This window comes from Callithrix jacchus, chromosome 7 (assembly GCF_049354715.1).
Source record: "Callithrix jacchus isolate 240 chromosome 7, calJac240_pri, whole genome shotgun sequence".
Lineage (NCBI taxonomy): Eukaryota > Metazoa > Chordata > Mammalia > Primates > Cebidae > Callithrix > Callithrix jacchus.
Window position 1 is genome coordinate 123,085,686 of NC_133508.1, and position 24,207 is coordinate 123,109,892.

The 24,207-nt window shown below is 37.5% G+C and overlaps 1 protein-coding gene across 8 annotated transcripts in view; it reads right to left on the reverse strand.

The window, feature by feature from the left end:
- COL24A1 (collagen type XXIV alpha 1 chain) overlaps positions 1–24,207 on the reverse strand; it is a 387,629-nt gene that overhangs the window by 125,012 nt on the left and 238,410 nt on the right. For all 8 annotated transcript variants that reach the window (XM_035252039.3, XM_078332354.1, XM_035252040.3 and 5 more), the window contains 6 exons: positions 19,984–20,037; positions 4,937–4,990; positions 3,096–3,149; positions 2,474–2,527; positions 1,047–1,100; positions 783–890 (listed from right to left, as the gene is read on the reverse strand). In XM_035252039.3, coding sequence (XP_035107930.3) covers positions 783–890; positions 1,047–1,100; positions 2,474–2,527; positions 3,096–3,149; positions 4,937–4,990; positions 19,984–20,037 — 378 coding nt within the window. The remainder of the gene's footprint in view (positions 1–782; positions 891–1,046; positions 1,101–2,473; positions 2,528–3,095; positions 3,150–4,936; positions 4,991–19,983; positions 20,038–24,207) is intronic.

Below are 24,207 nucleotides of genomic sequence, written 5' to 3' on the forward strand. Positions count from 1 at the left end.
CTCTCTCTGCCTGTCTCTCTCTATTTTGAGATGGAGTCTCACTCTGTCTCCCAGGCTAGAGTGCAGTGGCACGATCTTCGCTCACTGCAACCTCTGCCTTCCAGGTTCAAACAATTCTCCTGCCTCAGCCTCCCAAGTAGCTGGGATTACAGGTACGCACCATGGTGCCTGGCTAATTTTTGTATTTATAGTGAAGTGGGGGTTTCATCATTGTTGGCCAGGCTGGTCTCAAACTCCTCACCTCAGGTGATCTGCCCACCTTGGCTTCCCAAAGTGCTGAGATTACAGGCATGAGCCATCATGCTCAGCTGCAAATCTCATTATTTATTCACATCTTCCATTTGCCTTGAGGTAAGAGAATTTGTTCAATATGATGTTTAGAATTTCCCTTGAAGTAATACCAAAATTTAGGATCACATCTGATAGCTCATATTATGCTTGCAAAGAATTCTTTGATTCATCCCGGAGCTAGGATATTACTCTATGATAATAATGTCAGTTATATGAATATTTAATAAAACTAAGTTTGAGACAACATAAAAGATTGCTTTATAAGTACTTCGTGACTAAAGTCCTATGGCTTATGGAAAAATTATCTTTCCTCTTTGAATCTTAGGAGGGCTGATAATCAGTTCTTGACTTGTCCTCTCAAGCCACAGTTCCACATATACAATTACCCACTGGATATATAAGGAGGTCAGAGTGTGTGTAGGTGTGTGCCTGTGTACACATACAGGCAGCGAGTTCACCTAGTATTTGAAAGTGAACACAGCAGTACTTACCGGAAGGCCCATTTGGCCTGATCCACCCAAGGGCCCTATAATTCCTGGTAAGCCCATCTCTCCTTTTTCTCCATTCTCTCCAGGAATTCCCCTTCCTCCTGGAACTCCCTGTAATGCAATAAAAAATTTTTATAAAAGAATGTAGTGAAATAATTATGCTACACAATAAGCAGGTGTTTGTTTGGCACACAAAAATAATGCCTAATATTTTATAAGATTTTACCAAACATGTATTTTATATATAATGTTAAAAGTATAATTTACCTTTAACCCATCTTTTCCTTGGAGACCTTCTTCTCCAGGAGCTCCTGGCTCACCCTATTTTGTAGCAGAAACAGTATAATTAAATTTTTTTTGCTATATAATTTATCTTATTTTATTTTTAGCTTGTAGCATATATGGAAAATAGCAAATTTGTGTTCATTTATTTCTACTACTTTATTTCTAAAGAGAATTTGACAGTATAATGAGCGTGATTTAGCTTGCCTTGGATAGCTCTGAAGATGATTTCATGATTCAGTGTTGGAAATTCAAATATAAAATGATCCCAGAATATTAACAAATTTTAGATCATTAAAGGTGATATATATCCATTTGGTAGCTCTAGAATTTTATACAGCCAGACTTGTGTTTCTGAGTTAAAGAAATGTAAATACTGCATAAAGTTATAGTGCTTTGCTGTATTGAATTTACATAGGTTAATATAACTTGATTCAGTTATGACCACTCTACCAGATTTTTAGAGTTTCTATATTTTCTCCCTTTCAGTAGAGGGGTAAAGATTAATGCTCTGGTACATTAATTAGTTGTTTTTTAGATATGGAACTTGCAGAAATGTAGAGCCATTCTTTATGAAGCTTTTAAAGTAAGACTGGCTCTCTTGTTACTGAAATTATTTAAAAGTAATTTAATTAGTGCTTATTTATAGTCGCTCCATCTTTACTGTCACTGACATTTCTATTATCCTCACCTCCCAATCATCCCGTTCCACACACACACAAAAGAAAGTAAAAAGGAAAAAGCCAGATACAAAACCTATCTCCCTACTTTGCCTTTTAGTGAACAAATGTCTCTTAAAATTATCTTAGGAAAAAACTCCTTACCACAGCTCAAAATAAAGCCTGCCTATATTGGCATAACTTCCCAAAGCTATCTAATTGCAATAATTTACAATTATGTCTTTGTATCTTGTTAGCTTTGCATGATCATAAGGTTTTTCCCATTTTTTATTTTTCTTATTTTTTATTTAAAAAATTTTTTTCTCCACCTAACCAGTGTGCTAAAAGGTTTGGTTTTTTTTAGACCAAATTAAATCTATAAGTTAGATTTCGATCTTTTATCTGTCTTGTTAGGTCAGGAACTATCCTGACAGTTGATCACTGGTATTTATTAATTTCTTCTTAATGCTAACATTAGTGACAATCACTGTGACCCTGCATTTTTGGCAGGGGTTCTACAGACTATACCTAATTTTGAGAAAAGGAGACATGAGGTTAAGACTAAACGCTACCGAATTAGAATAGGGACAAGTTTTGGCATGCAGCATGTGAAATTATGAAATAAAACCAAACATTTTCTATAATGTATAAGAAAGGTTTATTCTGCTGTTTTTTAAAGTGCTTAGACTAATAAGTTTTGAGTCTCTGAAAGAAGCGAGTCAGTATATTAAAAAGGTTTCCAAAGGCACTCACCCGTAACCCTGGTTCCCCAGTTCCTCCAACACTGCCTGCAAGTCCAACCTCTCCCTGAATAAACAAAGGGAAAATTAAACTCTTTTCTACTAAGACTGCATGTCTAATTATGGAGGGCATGTCATAAGGCACGGGTCCCCAGTGCCTGAGCTGTAGAGGATACCTGTCCAAGGCCTGTTAAGAACTGTGCTACACAACAGGAGGTGAGCAGCTGGTGAGCCAGCACTACTGTCTGAGCTCTACCTCCTGTCAGATCAGTGGCAGCATTAGATTCTCATAGGATCACAAACCCTATTGTGAACTGTGCATTCGAGGGATCTGGGTTGCTCATTCCTTACAAGAATCTAATGCCTAATGATCCGAGGTGGGACAGTTTCATCCCCAAACAATCCCCTGCTCCACCACCATCAGTGGAAAAACTGTCTTCCAGAAAACTGGTCCCTGGTGCCAAATAGGTTGGGACTGCTGTCATAAGGAATAGGAGTTCCAAAACACTTCTTGTTTTTATCTGGGGGCTCCCACCTGCTTTCAAGTTGGCAAATGTAGGGGATTCAATGGTGGCAAATGTTGAAGATTCAATAGTGTAAGTTTAGAGACTTTCCTTTATTTTTTAGAAGGTTACCTTTGCACCTGGCTCGCCTTGCAGACCAGACTCTCCCTCAGTGCCTGGAGGTCCCTGCAAGAGAATAATTTGACACATTACAAAGGCAATAACAATCTCCTAAGAAGATGGTGGTAACACTGAACTCAAGGGGGAGCTATCTGTGTCCAAAAGGGCATAAATGCTGTCCCTTTATAAACTTCATAACATAAGAATAGATAGTTTCTGACACCCTTTAATAGTTCAAATGTCAAAACAGCTTCACTTAAGATTAAGAACTTTAAGACCTGTTTCTTCTAATCCTTTCTCTCATTCTTTAAACCTCATCCAAAGGGATTTGTTCTTCCTTTCCCTTTCTGTTGTGCCTTTAGGAATCTACTTCCCTAAAAACATTCATTTTTTTCTTATTGGTTTCATAAAAAATATGCAAATAAGAGATTAATTTTTTCCTATTATAAAAAACACACACACACACACTCACACACACACACTCACTCTCTCTCTCTCTCTCTCATACTGAGCTTCTTTCCCAGCCTTCTTTCATGGTGGGTTCGTTTTTGTTGGGAAGCTTTCAGTTTTCTTTACTTTGAGAACATATAACTTCTTGCAACCTCTGGCTATTTCCAGGCCTAAAGTTCCTACAATTGCTGATGTTACAACTATTTTTGTCCCCTAGAGATATTTACTTTATTTGTGAGTATGCTATGTGTGCCCCCTCTTCCCTTTGGGGAGAAGAGTTTTATTGGCAACATAGGTGAACAGGTCTGCAAAAATTAGATCATGCAACACCATTACTTATCATGTTAAGAAACTGGCACTTTATCCTAAAGGCCATGAGAGCTCTTGAAACATTTAAAGGAAATGAATGATATAATAAAGATAAACTGGCAGCAAGTCGATGATGGAATATTAGGAGTTGGAGGAGACATGGTATAAGAGTGTAGGAGCTAGTGTACTGGCAATAGGGATAAAAAGCAAAGGGTAGACTTAACAGAGAAGGGGCCAGGAGAGTCCCATTCAAAATAAAAAGATGGCTGATTAGAGAGATAGGAGAAGGAATCCAGGATGACTCTCAGTGTTGTGTTATTGGGTAAAAGGGATCTCTTTCATTGAGATATGAATAAAAAGAGGAAGAACAGTGGGAATGTAATGAATTTGGTTTAGATATTTTGAATTTTATATGTCTGTGGGATATCTAGCTTGATATTTAAAAAGATAACAGGAAATAAATAACTGAATCTGAGAAGAGAGGCATACAATGGAGCTAACAAGCTGAGAGCTATCAGAGTGATATTGGTGATTAAAGTCACTGTGATATAGGATCACTAAGCCAAGGAAGTAAAAGGGCAACTTCATGTTAAGACTAAGAAAGGCTAATGAGAAGGTGAAGAGGCAAATCAAGAGAGAGCAGTTTCACAGCAGCCAAGGGAGGAAATAATTTGTTTAATTTATTTAGTGATAAAGTTATAAACAATAGAAATAAAATGATTGGATATTTATAACAAATTTGGCTTATAATTCCAAAATATATCCTATATTGGGTAATGTCTCAGTATTCTTCTATACAAGGTATATAATATCATAGAATGAAAGGTTATCAAGTCAACTTTAAATCAGTGAAGGGAAAGCTCTATCTACTTTCTGTTCTGTCATTTCAATGATGTAATTATTAGAGAAGAACTTCATATGTATAAAATTAGACAGATAATAATCATCTCTGCTTTTAATGAAATTTTAGGCTTTTTCTGAATATGAAACAGTACTATAGAATTATTCTTCATAAGATATATCTAATTATTAATTTTATCTTAGAATCTTAAAAAATGTATAGTATTTATGAGGAAGAGTCACAAAAAATTTACCTCAATGCCCATTTCTCCAGGAGGTCCAACATCACCTTGCAGTCCTCGCAGTCCCTATATTAAAATAAAATTTAAGACATAAAAATAAAAATTTACTCTATGTCAGTAAATGTATGCAACTAGATATAAGTTTTATAACACAGATTTGCATAATACATGATTATATAAATACATAATATATTTATCAAGATATTACTTTACTCTGTATAAACAAAATTATATCTTTAGTTGATTCGTGTGTGTGTGTGTGTGTGTGTGTGTGTGTGTGTGTGTGTGTGTGTGTTTTGAGACGGAGTTTTGCTCTTGTTGCCCAGGCCAGAGCGCAGTGGCACAGTCTCTGCTCCTTGCAACCTTTGCCTCCTGAGTTCAAGCGATTCTCCTGCCTCAGCCTCCCAAATAGCTGGTATTACAGGCACCTGCCACCATGCCCAGCTAGTTTTCATATTTTCAGTAAAGACGAGGTTTCACTATGTTGGCCAGGCTGGTCATGAACTCCTGACCTCAGGTGATCCACCTGCCTCAACTTACCAAAGTGTTAGGATTACAGGCGTGAGTAATTGCACCTAGCCTCATGTGTGTTTTTTAAAATAAATTTACTAAGCTATTCTTGTATTAAAAAGAAAAGAGTGGTATTCATTCTTTTATTTTCTAATTTACTCATTCATTCAACATTTATTAAGCACTTTCTAAGTATCATACATTGTGCTAAGCATTTTGACAAGGTATCTTATTTAATTCATGTGATAGTTATTCATCTACTTAAAATTCTTAGCAAATATGTGACAAACAAAATTGCATCTTAAAGAAGTAAATGTGCGATTTTTTTACTGACTCTATAGTTTTACCCCTCAAGAAAGTCATATAGTTAAAATCATATAGCATGTAACCTTTTCATACTGACTTCTTTAACTTAGTAGTATGCATTTAAGGTTCTTTTATAAATTTTTGTGGTTTGATAGTTCATTTATTTTTTTATTGCTGAATAATATTCCACTGTATGGGTATACCACAGCTTGTTTATTCATTTATTCATTGGACACTGTTTTAGTTCACTCAGGATTCTATAACAAAATAGTATGAATTAATAGCTTATAAACAACAGACATTTATTTCCCACAGTTCTGGAGGCTAGAAAGTCCAAGATCAAGTTGCTGGAAAGTCCTGTGTCTGGTGAAGGTTCACTTTCTGCTTCACAGATGGCACCTTCTAGTTGTGTCCTCACTTGTTAGAAGGGGTGAGCTAGCTCTCTCATGCCTCTTTTATAAAGGCACTAATCCCAATCACGAGGGCACGGCATCCCAAAGATCCTGCCCTGTAATACTATTACCTTGGGGATTGGGATTTCAACATATGAATTTTGGGGAAACATGGTCCAATTATAGCAGACATACTGGTTCACATTGGTTGCTTCAAATTTTTTGCACCTAAAAATAAAGCTGCTATAAACATGCTTGTACAGGTTTTTGTGTGGACATACGTTTTCAACTCCTATGGGTAAACACCAAGGAGTGTGATCGCTATATGCCTAGCTTTGTAAAAAAACTTTGCAAAAAACTGCCATACTGTCTTCCAAAGTGGCTGTACCATTTTGCACTCCCACCAGCAATGAATGAGAGCTCCTGTTGCTCCACATCCTTGTCAACCTTTGGTATTATCAATGTTACAGGTGGACAGTGGTACGTCATCACTGTTTTAATTTGCAATTCACTAATGTCATATGATGTTGAGCATAGTTTTACATGGTTCTATCCTATTTCTGTACCTTATTGGTGTGGTGTCTGTTCACATCTTTTGTCAACATTTTAATTTTTTTTTAAGAAAACTGTTGACTTTTAAATGTTTTTTTCTATATTTTGGATACAAGTCTTTTATCAGATAGTCGCTTTACAAATATTTTCTCCCAGTCTGTGGACTATCTCTTCATTCTCTTAATGGCGTCTTTTCAATGCAGATTTTAAAAAAAATTAACGAAGTCCAACTTACCAACTTTTTGTTTCACAGGTTGTGCTTTTGGTGATGTAGCTAAATACTCATCATAAAAATTCATCAATAAACCTCAGGTCACATAGAGTTTCTTCTATGTTCATATTTTAGGAGCTTTATGGTTTTGTTTTTTACAATTAAGTCTAGGATTCATTTTGAGGGTGTGTGTGTATGTGTGTGTGTGTAAGGTGTAAGATCTACATCTAGATTCATTTTTGCATGTGGATATCTATTTGTTTCAGCATAATTTGTTGAAAAAACTATCAATTGTATTGCCTTTGTTCCTTTACCACAGATCACTTGACTTTATTTGTGACTATATATTGTGTATATTGTGTAGAACAAAGAGTGTATCTGTGTTCTATTTCTGGGCTCACCATTCTGTTCCAGTGATCTACAGTTAACACTTAAAACAACATGAGGGTTACAGTGCCAACCTCCTGCACAGTTAAAAATATGAATACAACTTTTGACTCCCCCAAAATGTAACCACTTATAGCCTACTGTCGACTGGATGTCTTACTAATAACATAAGCAGTTAACACATATTTTATATGTTATATATATTATATAGTATAGTCTTAAAATAAGTTTTAAAGTAAGTCAGAATAAAGAATACTATATTCTTTTTTTTTTTTTTTTTTTGAGACGGAGTTTCGTTCTTTTCACCCAGGCTGGAGTGCAATGGCGCAATCTCGGCTCACCGCAACCTCCTCCTCCTGGGTTCAGGCAATTCTCCTGCCTCAGCCTCCTGAGTAGCTGGGATTACAGGCACACACCACCATGCCCAACTAATTTTTTGTAGAATACTGTATTCTTAAATGGAAGTAGGGCATCATCAAGGTCTTCATCCTTATTGTCCCCATGCTGAGTAGGCTGAGGAGGAGGAAGACAAGGAGGGGTTTGTCTTGCTGTCTCAGGGGTAGTAGAGGTGAAAGAAAATCCACAATAAGAAAACCTTTGCAGTTCAAACCTGTGTTGTTTAAGGGTCAATTGTACTTGGCTATTCTTTTGCCAATATTATACTGTCTTGATTACTGCAGTTTTATAGTAAATCTTGAAGTCAGTGTCTGTTCTTCAACTTTGTTCTTTGATATAGTGTTGGCCATTCTGGGTCTTTTGCCTTTCCATATAAACTTTAGAATCTGTTAATTTATACAACATAACTTGCTTGGGTGTTGATGAGCATTTCCTTGAATTGATAGATCAATTGGTGAAGAACTAATATCCTAACAATGTTGATCTTCCTAGCCAGGAACATGAAATATCCTTCCATCTATACAGATCTTTAATTTCTTTGATCAAAGTTTTCCTCATACAGATCTTGTTTATATTTTGATAGACTTATACCTATTTCTTTCTTTCCTTTTTGGTGCTAATGTAAATGGGATTGTGTTTTTCATTTTAAATTCCAATTACCCATTGCTGATAATATAGAAAAGCAATTGACTTGTGTATATTAACTTATATCCTGTTATGCTAAAATCTCATTATAACTGCTTATTACTTCTGGGAGTTTAAAAAAATCAGTTCTTGAAGATTTTTTACACAGACAGCCATGCCATCTACAAAGAAAGATTTATTTCTTCTTTCCCAATTTGTACACTTTTTCTTTTCTTTTCTTATTGCACAAGCTAGGACTTCCAGTATAATGCTGTATAGGAGTTAAAATTGAAAAAAGGAGGAACGTGTTTTCCCTATTCCCTTGTTCTTAATGGAAAAGTATCTAGTTTTCTCATCAGTAAGTATAGTGTTGGCTATAATGTTTTTAGAAAAATGTGTTTTTCAAAAAAGCCCAGGAAGTTCCCCTTTATTCCAAGTTGAGAGTATTTATCATAAACGGGTTCTGGATTTTGTCAAATGATTTTTCTGCATCTTTTCATACCGTATTTTCTTATTTAGCCTATTGAGGTGATGGATTATGTTAACTGACCTTCTCATGTTAAACCAGCCTTGTATACCTGAAAAAAATTCCACTTGGTTATGATGCATAATTCCATTTATACATTGTTTGATTAAATTTGCTAATATTTTGTTGAGGATTTTACATCTATGTTCATGAATGGTATCAGTCTACAGTTTTCCTTCCTTGTGATATGTTTGCCCGTGTGACATGGTAAAAGCCCCATAAAACTGCATACGTCAACCATACCTCAGCTCTCTATTGAAACTGCTCTCTGTAACCCAAATGTGACAGGCAAGCAGTCTGAACCCATGCCATCTTAGCCCCTGTAACTGGTAATAAGTAATTAAGGTCTGTGATTTCCACCCTACCCAGACAATGTGTAAACAAATGCTAATCTTGACTTTTGTGAACCACTTAAGTAACAATCAGAATGTCAGAAAGTCCCCTGGCCCTTGAAAAGTCCGGAGCCCCTCACCCTCATCTTTGCCCAGGAATTCACTGGAATGTCAAGCCCCTCACCCTCATCTCTGCCCAGGAGGTAATTTACAGAATCCATTAGCCCTCAGAACGTCTGAAGCCCCTCACCCCGACCCCTGCCCCTCACCCTCACTCCCGAGGTGGTCTTCCAGGTATAAAAGGTCTTGACACCCTCCATTTGGGGCCATGGGTTGGAGAGACGTGAGTCCTCCATGGCTGCCGGCAATAAAGACCCTGTAATTTGGCATACTTTTGTCTTGGTGTTGACTTTCTATGCTCGGGCCAGTGCAACATTTTGGAGGTCCCACCGAGATGTATTTTCGCCCATCACCAGACAAAAGCCATCTCAGAGTCTCGCCCGGGTGGCTGCTCACACCTCAGGGACCTCTAGGAGAGGCGCCCCCTGAGATGTTCCGGGGCCCCAGAGTTCCAGCCTCGTGGAGGATGAGTGACTACCCGGCTGACACTCACCCGAAATTCCTCTGGGTCTTTGGAACCTCCGGAGGTAAGTCAGGTCTGGGGACCTGTCAATCAGGGGGGCCTGAGTCGGGGGATTGGACGCGGTCACTGCAACTCTGACCAGGCAAGCCTACCATGAGACATCACTGGAGGCTCAGCTTACCTCACTGGAGGCTCAGGTTACCTCATTAGAGGATCAGGTAATTTAGTTTTCAGTTGTTTTCCATAACCTCGGTGTGAGTGAGAGAGTGAATGTGTATATATGTAGTCCCACGGCTGGAAGGCTACAGAGCTTGTGTGGGCCTTCACCCATGGTTCCACGGGGATGTCATATGGCATAACGGTGATTCATCTCAGAACTGAAAATTCTGAGGTGACCAGGCCTGGGGTTTATACGGGTACACTTTAGCCAAGACACTCTGAAACATCCCTCTGGGGACATGGCCGGGCAGGTATCAGACTGGTCTCCCATCTGGGGGGCACCCATCCTTTGTCTGTCAATCCTATATGTGGTTCTGTCTTTATTGTAGATTCACCAGTTTTGGTAGACTCCTGTTGGCTGATAGTGGTTTAGACCTGTTACTCTTGAGTGGATAATATTCTCCATTGGCTAAGTGACCACTGACTTCAAGGAACTCATTGAGTTTACACCCCTGGAAATAATTCTGTTTGCTTTCCTTTTCTTCTTACTCTATCATTGAGGCCTCATTCTTCCTTTTTTTTTCATGTCTGAGGGAAAATTCTGCCCCCGACGACTTCGGTGTAGTTTTTTTTCTCTGTTTTAGGAAATCAAACTTTAAATAAGAAACTACCATCCCTCTTTGCCCATTTAGGGTAAAAAAGGAGTAATTGTCTTTTCTGTCAAAAGAAACAGAAACAGGGAGGGAAAGAGGAGAGAGGACAAGAAAGTTGGAGAGAAAAAGAAAGAGAGAGAGAGAGTAAGAAGAGAGAAAGTAAGACAGAAGAGAGAGAAAAGAGGACAAGAAAGTAAGAGAGGGAAAGAAGAGAGAGGAGACAGAAGAGAGAGAGAGGGAGAGTAGACAGAGAGGAGAGAGGAGACAGAAGAGAGAGAGAGAGGGAGAGTAGACAGAGAGGAGAGAGGAGACAGAAGAGAGAGAGAGGGAGAGTAGACAGAGAGGAGAGAGGAGACAGAAGAGAGAGAGAGAGGGAGAGTAGACAGAGAGGAGAGAGGAGACAGAGACAGGGAGAGTAGACAGAGAGGAGAGAGGAGACAGAGACAGGGAGAGTAGACAGAGAGGAGAGAGGAGACAGAGACAGGGAGAGTAGACAGAGAGGAGAGAGGAGACAGAGACAGGGAGAGAGAGAAGAGAGAAAAAAAAGTAGACAGGAGAGAGGAGAAAGACAGGAGAGAGGAGACAGAGACAAAGAAGAAAAAAAAAAGAGAGGGAGAAGAGAGAGAGAGATAGGGAGAGAGGAATTTAATGCTTTTTAAGGTCCCTGTGTCAAGGTGACCAAAAGCTGCAGGGGTGGGGAACTCGCAGCTGGCCCAGTGGCTGCGAGCTCAGTTTTTTCTTTCTCTGCACCTGGCTTTCAGGCAGGCCACATTGCCTCAGGGTGCAGTATTTGCATCCAAAATCTGGCTTTAAGAAAAGCTTTCTAACTCTTTGTAACGCAAGTGACTGTTAGTACAGTAGTTAAGGTATAGGGCTTGCAACTGCAAGGTTGTTGGTTCAAATCCTCACTGAAGCCAGTCTTAAATTAGTGAAATCTCTTGAGGGAAATTCAAAAACTGAAGGAAAAACCAAATGGGGTTGGCTAGCTCCCAGCCTTGTACCCCCCCCTTCAATGCATGACGGCCAACTTCAAGGTTGGGTTTTCAGGCCAATATGGGGTAAAATTAGCCCCTGGAGAACTCTGCTCTTTATCTAAACTAGAACTAGGACCTACAACTCAAAAAAAAAAAAAAAAACCACAACAAGCCCTTGGACAACCGACACCTCGATCTGGGGAACGGCACCGTCACCCACTCCTTCTTAGCCATTCCAGAGTGTCTGTACCCACTCCTAGGACAGGACTTCACAAACTTCAAGCAAATATTTCTTTCTGTGAGGGCCAGGCTTGCCTCTCAATTCCTCCTCCCTTGGCATCAGGGCCACCTCAGCAAATCCTCATCACCTGTTCTCTGTCAGACAAGTATCTCTTGCAGGAAACCTTATCCTTAGAGGCAGATCAACCACCAACATCAGACCTCCTCCACCAATTCCAAGAGAATGTACCTGGAGTGTGGGCTGAGACAAATTCCCCAGGCTTGGCAAGTTACCGTACCCCATTCGTGGTCCAGCTATTGGCAACGGCAACTCCAGTCCAGGTACAACGATATCTCATGAGCCAGGAAGCCAGATGGGGAATTGCTCCATATATAACCAGACTCCTAAAGCAAGGGATCCTTACCACCTGTAAGTCCCCCTGGAATACCCCATTGCTCCCTGGAGCACAAAACCAGGCACAAAAACATATTGGCCTGTATAGGACTTAAGGGAGATAAACAAACAAGTGGGAACTGTCCACCCTATGGTTCCAAATCCGTACACCCTCCTAAGTCTCTTGGGCACAGAACAGCGCCATTACACTGTCTTGGATCTCAAGGATGCAGTCTTTTGCATCCTACTGGCCCCTGTTAGCCAGCCCATATTTGCTTTTTGAATGGACTGACCCCGATACTGGGGTCTCAGGGCAACTCACTTGGACAAGACTGCCTCAGGGGTTTAAAAACTCTCCCACTCTGTTTGATGAGGCACTTAGCCAAGATCTTGCCACCTTCCAAGCTGAGTTCCCCGAGTGCACCCTACTCCAATACCTGGATGACTTACTCTTGACTACAAAAACCCAGGAGGCCTGTAAAGAGACCACCCAGTCATTATTGAAGACCCTACAGATTATGGATTACTGGGTCTCAGCTAAAAAGGCTGAACTCTGCCAACTGAAAGTTATTTACTTGAGCTATATCATAGAGAAGGGCAACTGGGCACTGGCACCTAGCCAAGTCCAAGCGGTGCTGCAAATACCCACCCCCACCACGAAACGCCAAGTTCGAGAATTCCTTGGGGCAGTAGGGTCCTGCAGGCTATGGATTTTGGGATTCGCCAAGATAGCCAAGCCCCTATATGCCTGCACCAGAGGAAATCAGCCCTTGACATGGACAGAGATAGAGCAACAGGCTTTTGACAAGCTCAAGACTGCCCTGACTACGGCCCCAGCCTTGGCCTTGCCAGACATCTCTAAACCCTTCTGGTTGTTTGTGCATGAAAAACAAGGAGTCGCTAAGGGGGTGCTCACCCAGACGTTGGGACCATGGTCCCAGCCAGTCACCTTCCTTTCAAAAAGACTTGATCCCCTAACCTCTGGGTGGCCAGCTTGTCTGAGGTCGGTGGCAGCTACAGCCCTGGTAGTCAAGGAGGTGGACAAACTAACCTTGGGGCAGGAGTTAAATTTAGTAACACTCCACGTGGTGGAGTCACTACTCCATGGAGCTCCTGGAAAATGGATGTTGAATGCCTGCATAGTTCAATATCAGGCTTTACTTTTGGACCAGCCCTACATAAAGTTTTTAAAGGCTACAGTTTTAAACCCCACCACGCTGATAGGGCAGCTGACCTACAAGCCAGACAGGCAGGCTTGGGACCAGTAAAACCTTTGACTCTTCTTATAACTCTTCCAGTCCCAACCCTGCTCCCTACCCCTACATACTCACCTGATGAAGAAAACTTTGCTGATATAAATGTAAATAAAGCCAAGGTGAATAGTCCTTTAATGTGATAGTTTGTTATCTGGATGGGGTTAGGCTGTGTTTACTGGTTGTTGTAGTTGTGGTGTCTGAGGCTAAAGTGTTCTGTAATGTCATTGTTTTTGACTCCCCTATTTTCTTTCTTTTTTTCCCCTGTTTTCTTTAACCTTTCTGGGGACTCTTTAAATGGCTTGGTAGCACAGTTCCTTTAGCTATAATCTGTTAGTGCAGAGGAGCCCCACTGATGTGATTGCAACTTATGAGTGAAGGAGGAGCATTCTACAGTTCTATGATTTGGTCTCAGTCTTCTAGTGAGTCTGAGTTAGTTATTTCCCTTCTCCCAGGTCAAAGGTCAGAGAGGACTGGAGTGGAATATTTCTCTTCCTTTAACTGAAGGCGAGTGGGAGGTGAAATTAGGTTTTCTTTTCCCAAAGGTCAGTTGGTCTTTGGTAAAATACCAGTTTTTTCTGTGATAAATAATTTCTCTGGAGGGCAAGCACTGTTAGGAGATCAGAGAATTCTATGTATGTTTCAAAATCATATTATCTCTCTCCCTCTGCTGGAAGCAGGAGGTATTTTTCTCTGTCTTTAAATTGAGAACTTGTTAGGGCTCCTGGAGGAAGTAAAACTCAGGAATATGTAGGGGCCTCCCAAAGACTGGGCCCTTTCTGAGTTTTTTTAAACACTCAAGCTGGTCTACACTGAGTCTCTAGCAACTTGCTAATTACAGTTTAAAGTGTCCCTACTGTCCAGATGTGGGCTATGTGTTCACCTGTCTCTCTCTCCATTTTGGGGGCAGTAGTTTGTCTTGTGACCTTAATTCTCTGATAGATTTAAGAAGAGTTGTTGATTTTCAGTGTGTTCATCTTTTTTCTTGTAGTGAGGATGGGAGTGATGACTTCCAAGTTCCACATATTTCAGACCAGAAAACATTTCATTTTATGATTTACTTATTTATTCTGTCACCCAGACTGGAGTGCAGTGGCACGATCTCTGCTTACTGCAACCTCCACCTCCCAGGTTCAAGTAATTCCCCTGTCTCAGCCTCTTGAATAGCTGGGATTACAGGCATGAGCCACTACACCAAGCTAATTTTTGTATTTCTTTTTTTAGTAGAGACTGGTTTCCCCACATTGGCCCGGCTGGTCTCAAATTTCTGACCTCATGTGTTCCACCAGTCATGGCCTCCCAAAGTGCTGGGTTTCCAGGTGTGAGCCACCAGACCCAGCCCAGAAAACACTTTACTGTTGTTAACCTAAACAACAAAGAGAAACAGGCTCTCTAAAAGAAATAAGGTAGTAATTTTTAAATAGAGCATTGCAATGGGATTATGCATGCCCTAGTAAGCTATGTACATATTCAGGGAGATGAAGCCAATGGTTTTTAAAGGAAAAATGAGAAGGATTATATAATTGTTTTGAAATGATTATCCTTGGATATAAATATGAAAAACAATAGTGACACCAGTCCAAGGCTGGACAGGCAGTTGCTGGGCAGATGTCTTTTCAGAAGTATTTTTTGTATATAGGTGTAAATGTCCTTTGTGCAAGGTTGTGGTTTTGTAATTTTTTGTGATAGTTTGTGTTATCAGGCATCTAAGAATGGGAATTCTCTCTTTATGGCCTTCAGCTCTATTTGTCAGGTTTTTCTTTTGTTCTCTTAACATCAGTGACTCCATTTTGATTCTGACAACTTTCACACTATGATTTTTCAGTCTTTTTCTGGGGGGAGACTGGATTCAGCTAAAAGCCAAATTGTGTTTCACACACAATAATTTTTCTTTGTTTTTTTTGAGATGGAGTCTTGCTCTGTCACCCAGGCTGGAGTGCAGTGGTCTTGGCTCACTGCAGCCTTTGCCTCCCAGGTTCAAGCAATTCTCCTGACTCAGTCTCTTGAGTAACTGGGACTACAGGTGTGCACCACCACACCTGGCTATTTTTTTTTTGGTATTTTTAGTAGAGGTGGGGTTTCACTATATTGGCTAGGCTGGTCTTGAACTCATGACTTCGAGTGATCTGTCTGCCTCGGCCTCCCAAAATGCTGGGATTACATGCATGAGCCACCATACCCAACCTCCATACAACGATTTTTTTTTTTAATATTATACTTTAAGTTCTGGGGTATATGTTCAGATTATACAGGATTGTTACATAAGTATACATATGCCATGGTGGTTTGCTACATCCATCCCCATATCACCTACATTAGGTATTTCTTCTGTTATCCCTCCCCAATCCCCCACCCCTTGATATCCCCCCACAAACCCCCCCACCCTCCAACAGGCCCCAGTGTGTGATATTCCCCTCCCCGTGTCCATGTGTTCTCATTATTCAACAACCACCTATGAGTGAGAACGTATGGTGTTTGGTTTTCTGTTCTGTGTCAAGTTTGCTGAGAATGATGGTTTCCAGCTTCATCCATATCCCTGCAAATGACATGAACTCATCCCTTTTTATGGCTGCATAGTATTTTATGGTGTATATTTGCCACATTTTCTTTATGCAGTCTATCATTAGTGGACATCTGGGTTGTTTACAAGTCTTTGCTATTGTAAATAGTGCTACACTGAACATAAGACATGTGTGCATGTGTCTTATAATAGAATGATTTATAATCCTTTGGATATATACCCAGTAGTGGGATTACTGGGTCAAATGGTATTTCTATTTCTAGATCCTTGAGGAATCACTACATGTGTCTTCCACAATGGTTGAACTAATTTACACTCCCACCAACAGTGTAATAGCATTCCTATTTCTCCACATCCTCTCCAGCATCTGTTGTCTCCAGATTTTTTAATGATTGTCATTCTAATCATGTGATCCACCAGCCTTTGTGTAAGATGGTATCTCAATGTGGTTTTTATTTGTATTACTCTAATGACCAGTGACAATGAGCATTTTTTCCTATGTTTGTTGGTTGCATAAATGTCTTCTTTTCAGAAGTGTCTGTTCATATCCTTTGCCCACTTTTTGATGGGGTTGTTTTTTTTTTCTTGTAAATCTGTTTTAGTTCTTTATAGATTCTGGGTATTAGCCCTTTGACTTCAAACTATACTATGAGGCTACAGTAATCAAAACAGCATGGTACTGGTACCAAAACAGAGATATAGACCAATGGAACAGAACAGAGGCCTGGGAATTAACGCCACACATCTACAACCATCTCATCTTTGAAAAACCAGACAAAAACAAGCAATAAGGAAAGGATTAATAAATGGTGTTGGGAAAACTGGCTAGCCATATGCAGAAAGCTGAAACTGGATTCTTCCTTACACCTTATACAAAAATTATTTCCAGATGGATTAAAGTTTTAAACATAAGACCTAACACCATAAAAACCCTAGAAGAAAACTAGGCAATACCATTCAAGACATAGGCATAGGTAAGAACTTCATGACTAAAACACTAAAAGCAATAGCAACGAAAACCAAAATAGATAAATGGGATCTAATTAAACTTAAGGACTTCATACAATGATTTTTAAAGAATCAAAAATGTTGTTAAATTTTAGATGACTTTTGGATTTTTCATTATATCTGTGATATATAGATTTCTTAATAATAACTAAGTTTTCCTTGATTGTAATCTTCCTTTTACTTCACTGAGGTGGGTAATTCTTTATATCTGTGATAAAATTTTACTTAATTTTTTGTTTAGATTTTTACAATTATGTGTCAGTGAAATTCATCTTCAGCTCTATTTTGGCTGCTCTCTTTGACTTTGTTATTGTCAAAATTCTACTGAGATGCTGATATAGGGTACTCTTATCTTTTGTCTCTGAGACTGTTGCCACTTTGTTTATCCTTAAAAGTTATCTAATGGGAAAGTGAGTGAAGTTTTATTATACACTTTTAGTTAACATGAGAATCCTATTAACTATTTTTTGAGGTAAGTGGAAATGACTTCTGGAATCTAAGAAATGGTAGCTAGAAAATAATATTTTTAAATTTACAGGGGATATAATAAAGCAAGCTTATGAAAAGTTAATTTTAGAGTATTGCACTCCCCTCATTGCTTCTTTAAAGGCAGTTTCCAATACTTAGAGATATTAACAATATTCAGTTCAGGAGATTTTTTTTCAAATTATTTTCTGAAATGGAAGAATAAATAAACAAAATAACAAAAGAAAGAAAGAATAAACAAATGCCACCATTCCCTTCTTACTGCGGGTGACTGGGTACAGTTGTGCAGGTTGTACATGACATAAACCAAGGGACATTATTTGTTACCAGGGTTGCATTGATTAGACATTTTCTTTTTGTACATGTGATTAAAATGTACATCTGGGGTCAGCAAACTTTTTTTCTTTCCCAAAGGGCCAGACAGCAAGTATTTTAGACGTGTGGATCACGCGGTCTCTGTCAAAACTTTTCAACTTTGCTGTTGTAGTATAAGGGAATGGTTATGGCTGTGCTTCAATAAAACTTGATTTACAGAAGCATAACCGACTGAAGACTGTAGTTTGCTTATCCTACCTTATGCCTACATACTTCTAAGGGGATATAATATTATCATGAAGATTTTAAGGCAGGTTATGGTTATGGCTGAAACTCCTATCTGATTTTCCTCTTATTCCCTCAGTTTCTTGTATAGTTTCATCCTTTTCTGCCAGCATTTTGTAAATGTTGTAGTTCTTCAAGCCTCACCCTTAGATCTTTTTATTTTTCTGTCTTCTATAATCTTCCTATAGGCAATAAATACAATGTTTTCTAACTTCAGTCATTCCTCTGCTCTGAATCCAACTGCCAACTTCATGTTCCTCAAAGATACTTCAAATTCAACATAGTTAAACTGATTTTATAATCTTCCATTCTCAAACCTACTTTTCTGTGTTTTTTTTTTCTGTTTCAGTGAATAGCATCATCAACTCTTCAATAAGCTGGAAATTTAAGAATTATACATCACATACAGAATCTTTATTTCCTATTGATTTCATATCCTTTTGAATCATTCTGTCCACTTCTTTTCTCTAATCATAAAAAAGGTACTGCTGTTTCTTATCTGGTTTATTGCAATAGCTAATCATTCTTGGCTCCTTCCATTTTGTGATTTGACTGATATTTATGAAATAGATATCAGATAATAAACTAAATAATCTGATCATAAAGCTAGCCCCAGCCTTTTAATAACATTCTTTGTTCTAAGGATAAAAATTAAAATTGTTGACAATAGCCCTCATAAAGCTGTGTGTGCTTTGTCACCTGCCTCCTTTCTATGAACATCCTGTACTTACATATATATATACACACACATATATATATATCAGACATTATACCAGGAAAGTGGATTATACATATATATATGTGTGTGTGTGTGCAATGTCTAATCAATGCAAACCTGGTAACAAATAATGATATATATATATATATCTCAGACATTATACAAGGAAACTGGATTACAAAGATATAAGAAATTGTCTCTGATTTCAAGCAAGTTATAGACTTTTTAGGGAATATACTTAAATAAATAATGCTAAAGAAAGTTGCATTATTTTAGGTCAGATAAATATCAGAATTGGAATGGCAGGTTAAGACATACATAATGGAGAGAAAACCAAGAAGGATTTAGCTTAAAAAAAATCAACAACATATCTAAGATTCTTTATTTGGAATGAACTGTATGTACTACCAAATCTTTACGAATTGTTTTGAGAGCTTATATCATAGGTAAAGTATAAAAATGAAGAAAAAGGTATCGTAAAAATAGCTCTTTAACTGTTAGAATTATCTATTTGCTACAAACTAAATGAATTATACAAAGGCCATCTGTAAACCTTTGTGTGAACTGATGATAAAATCAATGAAATGGTTTGAAAGACTATATTGTATTATATATCTTAGAAGCACATTATAGCACGTTACATCTAACACCATTAACCAGAAGAATGACTTCACTGGCAATAAAGAATAAATCGTAAGAAAGTAGGTGTGACAAGGTCTTTCCTTGTCACAACTTACCTTCCATGGAAACTCTATAATTGAATCATATTTATGAAACTGTTTCATAACAATTTCATAAGTTTATATATTGATGTAAGTTTTTGTAATGTTGATGTAACAGCATTTCTGTCATGTTTGCACATTTTGGCCCATCAGATGTAGAATTTGGCTTCTCTCTGTATGGTCTTCTAATTATAGAAATTGCCTCATAAATGTGATTGCGTGTGTGTGGCAATGTAATAATTATAAGAACAGCAAGCCATTCAGAAAGAGAATTTCTGAGATTCAATAAAACAGAATTTTCTTTGTTGAAAACAGAAATATGCTCAGATTTAACAGCTCCAGAAAAACAGTACCATATTTGACTATATGAAACCAGAAAGGCACAAAAAACTATTAATTTTCATTCTGTGTAATTAGTCTTTGATAAATGTTGCTTTCTAAAACATGCCAGTTACAGCACAACAGAGCGACAATATAAAGGTAAACGTACATTATGAGAAACGCACAATTAGGAAAGTATAAAGATAACTTACTGGTTCTCCTACAAGTCCTCTGTCACCTGTACTTCCAGGCAGTCCCTGTAAACCCTAGACAAATAAAGGCAAAACTTGTAGGAAATGTGGTGTGTGAAGATGTTTTAGTCAGTTTCGTTACCTTAGCTTTCCTTATGAATCCTTCCACCCAACTCTTCATTTTTGTTTTTTCTTTTTTGCTTTTGTGGCAAAATACACATAACATAAAACTTACTATTTTAACCACTTTTTAAATGTACAGTTATGTGGCATTAAGTACATTCACAATGTTGTACAACCATCACCAGAACTTTTTCATCTTCCCAAACTGAAACTTAGTACCAATTAAACATTAATTCCCCAGCACCCCTTTTTTCCTATTCCCTGGCAACTACCATTCTATTTTCTGTCTCTATGAATTCGATTACACTAAGTACCTCATATCAGTGAGATCATACAATATCTGCCTTTCTGTGACTGGCTTATTTCACTTAGCATAATGCCTTTAGGTTCATTCCTGTTGTCGCATGTGTCAAAACTTCCTGCTTTTTAAGGCTGAGTCCATTGTATGCATATCCCACATTTTGTTTATCTATTCACCTATCAAGGAATATAGATTACTTTTAACTTTTGGCTATTGTGAATAATGCAGCTATGAACATGGGTATGCGAGTATCTGTATGAGTCCCTTTTTCAATTATTTAGGTATTTACCTAGAAGTGGGACTGATAGATCACATGGTAAGTCTCTGTCCAACTTCTTGACAAACCACTAAACTGTTTTCCGTAGCAGCCCCCCTATTTTATATCTGTACCAGTAATGCACAATGGTTCTAATTCCTCCACATCCTTGGCCACAATATTTTCTTTCTTTTTTTTTTTTATAACAGCATTCTAATGTTTGTGAAACAGTATCCCATCATGGTTTGAGTTACATTTCCCTAATGACTAGTGATGTTGAACATCTTTTCATGTGCTTACTGGCCACTTGTGTATCTTCTTTAGAGAAATGTCTATTCAAGTTCTTTGCTCATTTTTCCATCAGGTTGTTTTCTCCAAAACTCTTGAGTTGTAGGAGTTCTTTATATCTACTTTTATTTTTATTTAATCCTCACTCCTATACTGTGACAAATAATTATCTAAAATTATTTTAAATCTGGACTTCTTTATAGTTTTAATGTTGATATAAAGTTTCTTTTTTCCAAAAATAATAATGTCCTTGTGATGTGTTAATAAGTATGACTTATACCCTTAAACCCTGGCAAGGCACAGGAGTCTTAAAACCTAGATAACCAGAAACGACCATGCTGAATCTGTAACTTCCTTTTTTCCCTGTCTTTACATTCTTTGTAGTACCATAAAGGAGAGTCTCAGATACGAAGCTGATAGAACACTAAACCAAATGCTGAGTGTTCTCCGGCTCAGGCAGATTTATTGAGCATTTACTGTGTGCGAGACACCGATGACTACTGACAATACATGACATGATGACCCATTTGTAAGTTGCATCTTCTACATTATTGGTCTTGGGAAAGTTGATAACTATACAGCTAATCACAATTACCATTTTATCTTAAAAACTAAAAGCTTCAAAAATATGACATTAAATTAGAAGATATTCAAAGTTGTTAGCAACACACTATTTTCTAAGTTATAATCATTAATACTATCTTCAGTTTCTCTGACTAGAGAAAGGGAAATATGTATAATTATGGACTCCCATCTGATTCAGGCCCTGTTTCAGCAAATGATATGCTGCATATTTACTCCAGACTCCTTAATTAAGACATAGGATCATTATAAGGAATCTCTCTGTGCCTAGTAGACCAACTGATATATACAGAAAACTTCAGAAGTTTAAATAATGGCTGCCCAATGTTCTTTGTAGTATGTTTACAAATAAAATAAAGTTTACCATGTACTTTTAATGCTATTGATAGTGTACAAAAGTCCTTTTGCAAAGCTACAAAATAATTTAAACAGAATCTATTTTTATTGGGGATAAAGAGGAAAAGCACAAGCTGGAATAAAATAAAAATTATCTTTAAGGCTTTTAGAACTCCCTACTCCATGACCTTAACTTAGTAATTATGATAATGAGGATAATAATGACTATTTTGGTTGTTATTTATTGAGAGCCTGTGCTAGGAACACAACAAATATCATTTGTTATACATTTATTATAACTATGAAAGATTTCCCATATCAAAGATAGGGAAAATGAAGTTCAGAGAAGTAATTTATACAAAGTCAGGACTGCTAGTAAGTGGCAAAACCAATATATGGCTTCCAATAGGATTGACTCCAATACTATATAATGAGACATTATATGCAAGGGTATAATGATATATTATATATATATTATTTATATATAAATATCATTTTATATATAAAATATCATACACACACACACACACACACACACACACACTGCGGACTGCTTATCAGAAATACTGGAGGCCAAAAGAAAATGGCAAGTTACCTTTATAGTGATGAATAAAAACAAAAAAAACCCCACAAGACTCTGTCAGCCTAGAATTCTATATCCAGTGAAACTATACTTCAAAAGTAAAGGAGAAATAAAGACATTTCATAAATGAAAACTAAGAGAAATATGTACTAGCAGACTTTACCACAATAAACATAAAGGATTTTCTATAGGTTGCAGGGAAGTGACACCATTTGGAAACACAAATCTTCAGAAAGGAATCAACAGCATCAGAAATGGCAAATATGTGGGTAAATGATAAATATTATTTCCCCATTAAACATCTCTAAAGTATGTATTTCATATATATTATGAAAATATTATATTTATATTAAAGCAAAAATTATAATTTTGCAATGTGTAGTTTAAAATATATGTAGATGCAATACACACAACAATTATCGTATAAAACGGTATTAGTAAATGGACCCATATTGTTGGCAAGTTTCTTAGACTTGTGTTAAGTATTTACATAAAATACTTATTCTGTGGCACTTCACAGAAAAAGTTTGCTGATCCTTGACTTAGAATAACAGTGGAAAATAATAATGAGAAGAAATACAGCTAACTAGCCAATAAACAGATTAAAATAGAATTATCCAAATTATTCAATGCCAACAGAAGACACTGAACAATAACAACAAAAAAGACACAAAGTAAAACAGATCATAAAAGAGAAGACCCAAATCTAACCATATCAATATTGAAGAAGACCCAAATCTAACCATCACATTGAAATTGAACAAATGCTCAAATTAAAAGGCAGAAATTGCCAGAATGAATAAAATGCAAGGTCCAACTATAAGACATTCACTTTAAATATCAAGACACGGATAGGTTGAAAGGAAATTAAGGAAAAAGATATGCCATGTAAGTAGCAAGCATAAGAAGGTTGGAGAAACTTTATATTAGTATTAATATTAGATATTTCACAACAAATAGTATTACTAGGAGTAAAAAGTATTACCAGAAGATAAACAGAGAAGAATATTTTTTAACAAAAAGAGGGTCAGTTGATCAGGAGGACATAATAATTATAAATGTGAATACACTTACAATAGAATTTAAAAATACATAAAGTAAAATTGGAAAGAATAAAAGGAAGAAATAGAGAAATACAAAAATTATAGTTGGAGAATTTTTACACCTCTATCTCATAAACTGATAAAATATCTAGATAAAAAACTGAGTAATGTATTAGTTATGTATGATAGCTTTTATATTATTTAGAGAACCTAAAATAGTGATCCAGGCCTTAGCACCTTCATAACACAATGGATTGTGGTCTTCCTTCCTGATTTTCTTTTGAGTCAGAGATATGTGAGGCAAGTACCATAGGGGAAACAGTGCTGGCCCGCAGATAAATACACTTTTACTAGTTATCTGGAGTACCAGAGCATTGTGTGTTGCCAGTTATCATTTAATTCCAGGCTTAAAATTATGATAATTTAGAGATGGAGGGGGTCATAGAACTCTTACCCCAACCATTTTTTAAAAAATTCATTTTACAAATAAAAAATATATATTTTTAGAGATGGGGGACTCTCACTACATTGCCCTGGCTGGCTTTGAACTCCTGGGCTCAAGAGAGCCTTCTGCCTCTACCTCCAAAAGTGCTGGGATTACAGGCATGAGCCACCATGCCCAGCCCTAACCAATTTCAACAAGGTTACACGGGTTTTAGGAGCATACATGAGACCAAAGGTCAATCTGACTTCAAATTTATCTTTCTATTATACAGCACTGTCTGGTGTTGAT